This window comes from Eriocheir sinensis, chromosome 59 (assembly GCF_024679095.1).
Source record: "Eriocheir sinensis breed Jianghai 21 chromosome 59, ASM2467909v1, whole genome shotgun sequence".
NCBI classification, from domain to species: domain Eukaryota; kingdom Metazoa; phylum Arthropoda; class Malacostraca; order Decapoda; family Varunidae; genus Eriocheir; species Eriocheir sinensis.
The window spans coordinates 6,619,985-6,624,984 of record NC_066567.1 but is presented as its reverse complement, the minus strand read 5'-3'; the positions used below and the strand labels follow the sequence as shown (position 1 = coordinate 6,624,984).

At 45.9% G+C, this 5,000-nt stretch overlaps 1 protein-coding gene across 9 annotated transcripts in view; it reads right to left on the bottom strand.

Moving 5' to 3' along the window:
- Nucleotides 1-5,000, bottom strand: part of LOC126985465 (serine/threonine-protein kinase OSR1-like) — a 67,656-nt gene that overhangs the window by 38,940 nt on the left and 23,716 nt on the right. Inside the window, exon 1 of one of the 9 annotated variants that reach the window (XM_050840410.1) lies at nt 3,586-4,531. The exons of 7 other annotated variants lie outside the window; for them this stretch is intronic. In XM_050840410.1, coding sequence (XP_050696367.1) covers nt 3,586-3,701 — 116 coding nt within the window. In that variant the 5' untranslated portion in view covers nt 3,702-4,531. Of the gene's footprint in view, nt 1-3,585; nt 4,532-5,000 lie in introns of those variants that run through there. One more of the 9 variants, XM_050840412.1, reaches the window with a different exon arrangement.

Sequence of the window (5,000 nt, the reverse complement as noted above, 5' to 3'; positions counted from 1 at the left end):
TTGATGACTGGTGCTGGTGATGATGGTGATGACTGGTGATGACTGGTGGTGACTGGTGATGACTGGTGATGACTGGTGGTGATGGCTGGTGATGACTGGTGATGACTGGTGGTGATGGCTGGTGATGACTGGTGATGACTGGTGGTGATGACTGGTGATGACTGGTGGTGATGACTGGTGATGACTGGTGGTGATGGCTGGTGATGACTGGTGATGACTGGTGGTGATGGCTGGTGATGACTGGTGATGACTGGTGGTGATGATGACTGGTGGTGATGACTGGTGGTGATGGCTGGTGATGACTGGTGATGACTGGTGGTGATGATGACTGGTGGTGATGACTGGTGGTGGTGATGACTGGTGGTGATGACTGGTGGTGGTGATGACTGGTGGTGATGACTGGTGGTGGTGACTGGTGGTGGTGATGACTGGTGGTGATGACTGGTGGTGGTGATGACTGGTGGTGGTGACTGGTGGTGGTGATGACTGGTGGTGGTGACTGGTGGTGGTGATGACTGGTGGTGATGATGACTGGTGGTGACTGGTGATGACTGGTGGTGACTGATGACTGGTGGTGATGACTGGTGGTGGTGATGACTGGTGGTGATGACTGGTGGTGGTGATGACTGGTGGTGGTGATGACTGGTGGTGATGACTGGTGGTGGTGATGACTGGTGATGACTGGTGTTGATTTGCTTTCACGTAACGTTTTCTTGGGCTGGAGGTCATCGCTTAAGCCTTTCCAGCGTCGTCAAATGCGTGGACTGATTCTAAACGATGACTCTCTCTCTCTCTCTCTCTCTCTCTCTCTCTCTCTCTCTCTCTCTCTCTCAAGGAAGGGAGAAGTGGAGAGAAGAAGAGAGGGAGAAAGAGAGGAATAAAAATAAGGGACGGAGAGGAGGAAATAAGAGAGAGGGAAAAGAGGAGGAAGAGGAGAAATGGAAGGAGGAAAGGGAGGAAAGGGGAGGAGGAGAGGGAGAGAAGAATGAAGGGAGCAGAGAAGAAAAAAAGTAACAGAGAAATGGAGAGACTGAGAGTGAGAGGGAGATGGGTGGAGGGAAGAAAGAGAAAGGAAGGGAGGGAGGAATGAAGGGAGGAAGAGAGGGAGGGAAGATAAGGAGGAGGAGGAGAAATAGGAGTAAAGAACGCAGGAAAAAAAAAAAAGGAGAAAATGGGAGTGAGAGAGAAGGAGAGATGGGGGGAGGGAAGGAGGGGAGGGAAGAAAGGGAGGGAGGGATGGAGGGAGGGAGGGATGGAGGGATGGAGGGATGGAGAGAGAGAGAGAGAGAGAGAGAGAGAGAGAGAGAGAGAGAGAGAGAGAGAGAGAGAGAGAGAGAGAGAGAACAAGGTCGTCTACCACACCCAACATCACCACCACAGTCGTCGTCACCACCACAATCACCACCACCATCACCACCACCACCAGCATCATCGTCCCTCCAAAGAATGACAAAGAAAAAAAAGAAAGAAAAAAGAAGATAAAGAGAGGAATAGGATAAGAGGAAGAAAATGCTGAGAAGAAAAAAAGAATAAGCGAGAATAAGAACTGGCTGATGGGTCTCTCTCTCTCTCTCTCTCTCTCTCTCTCTCTCTCTCTCTCTCTCTCTCTCTCTCTCTCTCTCTCTCTCTCTCTCTCTCTTATGTAAGGTGTGTGCATAAATCTCGCTTCCTTTAGTTATTAATTTTCGGACCAATATTTATTCGTCTGTTAACCCAAACTAAATTCTGACTGGTTAACTGACTGGCTAACTGACCATCTTACTGACTGACTGACTGAGCAATTGACAGGCTTACCTACTGACTGGTTTATTAGTTGACTGACTGCTGGCTTACTATCTGACTGGCTAATAGATTGACTGACTTCACTGACTGACTGAGCAATTGACAGGGTTACCTACTGACTGGTTTATTAGTTGACTGACTGCTGGCTTACCATCTGACTGGCTAATAGATTGACTGACTTCACTGACTGACTGGTTGACTGACTGGATTACCTTGTGCCTGACTGACTGGTTATTTAGCTGACTGATTTTTGCCATGCTAACTGAGTGGCTCCTAGACTGACTTTACTGACTGACTGGTTGACTGACTGGATTACTTTGTGCCTGACTGACTGGTTATTTAGCTGACTGATTTTTGCCATGCTAACTGAGTGGCTCCTTGATTGACTGACTTTACTGACTGACTGATTGACCGGTTGACTGAATTACAATGATTTTTTTTTTAATATTTTCACAATTTTTTTTTTTTTATCTTGGTTGACTGACTGGATTACTTTGTGCCTGACTGACTGGTTATTTAGCTGACTGATTTTTGCCATGCTAACTGAGTGGCTCCTTGATTGACTGACTTTACTGACTGACTGATTGACCGGTTGACTGAATTACAATGATTTTTTTTTTTAATATTTTCACAATTTTTTTTATTTGTCTGTCTTTTTACACTTTTCCTAGTTTCCCATTTTTCTTTCTCTGTCTCTTCTTTCTTTCCTATTCTTTATTTCATTTTCATAACTTTCCTTCTCTTTCTTCTCCTTTTCCAGTGTTCTTTACTTATCTGCTTTCCTTTTTCTCTTTTGTTCTCTTTCTCTATGTCTTCAATTTTTATCTCTTCTTAACTTTTGCTAATTCTTATCCCACTTCTTCATTCTGTTCTTTCTTTTTTCTTTATTTATATTATTCTTTTTCCTTGTTTCTTTTGTTCATTCTTTTCTCTTTGTCCTTTCCATTATTTTTCACTACATTATTTTTTTCCTTCTTTCTCTTCTCCTTTCTCACACTTCTGTTTACTCTTGTTTCCTTACTTCCTTTCTTTCTCTAATATTTGGTTGTGGGTTTGGTTGACGCTTTCAGCTCTCACAACAATTTCAAAAGTTCACGAAGGAGATTAATCGGGGTCTCATGAGTGTGTTTTCAAGCCCGGGGTGATGCAGAAGCCTTGTCACACCATCCCTTGGCTCATCGAACTACCCGTGGAAAGTCTAACCCACAACCTATATGAAAGCCTTGTCAAGTGTGGGTGTGTGAGCCCGAAATGCGAAATGCTTGAGAATATGGGATTGTGTTGGAAGCGAAGGAGACGATTGGGAGCTAGCTGATATGGGCTTTTTCTTAGTGCTTTCCTTCTCTTCCTCATGTTCTAAAATGATGAAAGGTTTTTGAGAGAGGGTAAAAGGACACCTCTCCTCCCGAAATTGACTTCTCTTTCGGCCGCTCTTCTCCAATCTTTTTTAGGGGCAGTAAGTAGCGGGATTTTTTTCATTATTGTTTTTTTTTAAGCCCTTGATCTGTCTCCTTTGCTGTAAAAAAAAAACGGGAACACAAGAGGAAGAGGAAGCGGAGGAGTAGGAGGAAGAAGAGGAGGAGCTGCAGGAGGAATAGGAGGAGGAAACGAAGAATATAATAGCATTCTTTTCACGTGTCTTACAATAATTAAGAGTTTCACTTTATGCAAATGACACACACACACACACACACACACACACACACAGACCCCCTACATACACACACGCACACATAAAACCCCCAAAACCACGCACATAGACCCCCCCTCCCCACACACACACACGCACACGCACATACTCACAAATCGCGAATGAAGTGATAATTCTTCTTCGGTTTTCTGATCGTTTCGAATATGTTGATCATCTCTGAAGGGATTCGAATGTTCTTCCTGTAGTTCTCCCCGGGGGCATGATCCATGGCAGAGCAGTGATCCTGGTGGTGGTGGTGGTGGCGGTGGTGGTGATGAAAACACTCGTATACACAAATGATTTTCAAGTTCTTTCTATCACCACAATTTGCTTTAGAAGTGGTGATATCTGTGGTCTTGCAGGCTGGTGTTGTAGGGTACTCGTAACACCACTTGGAGATGAAGAAGGTGGTGGTGGTGATGTAGGAATAGTGGTGTTGAAGAAAGGGGTAAGTGGAGCCGTGGTGATGAAGATTAAGAAGGAGGAGAAGGAGGAGGAGAAGGAGAAGGAGGAGGAGGAGAAGGAGAACAACACTACAGGATCGGTATTTGCAGGTGGTGGTGGTGATGTGATGAGTCTACACCACCACTAACACCAGTAGCCGTAACACCACTAACACCAGTAGCAGTACTCTCCAACGTAGTCGTAGTAGTAGTCTAGTAGTAACCGACGTAGTTGTAGAAGTAGAATACGTCGGTGGTGGTGGTGGAGGTGGTGGAGGTGATGGCGTTGTGGAGTTAAAGTCACTAGCACATTCTCACAGCACCGGTATTAGCACCAACGGTAACACGGTAATAACACTGCAGTAGTAGTTGTAGTTGAAGTAGTAGTAGTAGTAGTAGTAGTAGTAGTAGTAGTAGTGGTGGTGATGGTGATGATGGTGGTTGTGGTGTGTTCACTATGAATTCCTTCTCCTCACTCACTCCCTTGGCGACGGTTCTTGCCACACACACACACACACACACACACACACACACACACACACACACAGAATCACTTACAAACACACATCACACACATACACAATTGTCAGTCAGTCTATCAAACACATTGTAACAAAGAATAGGACCTCTCTCTCTCTCTCTCTCTCTCTCTCTCTCTCTCTCTCTCTCTCTCTCTCTCTCTCTCTCTCTCTCTCTCTCTCTCTCTCTCTCTCTCTCTCTCTCTCTCTCTCTCTCTCTCTCTCTCTCTCTCCCCAGGTAAACGCTCTCCAGGTAAAGCTCTAACGCGACGTAAGCTCGAGAGAGATCACTACTAACTGAGGTGAGCTGTGGTTTGCCCGCTCTTCCTCCTCCTCCTCCTCCTCCCTGGCCCTCCGCTCCTGGCTCTTCCCTCCCTCCTCCCCTTCGATATTCTGCCACCCTTTCCCCTTCCTCCTCCTCCTCCCCTTTATCCCCTTCCTGGTACTTCCCCTCCCCTACCTGTTACTCTTTCTCTTCTCCTCCTCCTCCTCCTCTTTCCTGCATCTGTCTCCTCCTACTCTTCCTCCTCCTCCTTTACCAGTACTACCATCTCCTCCTCCCCCCTC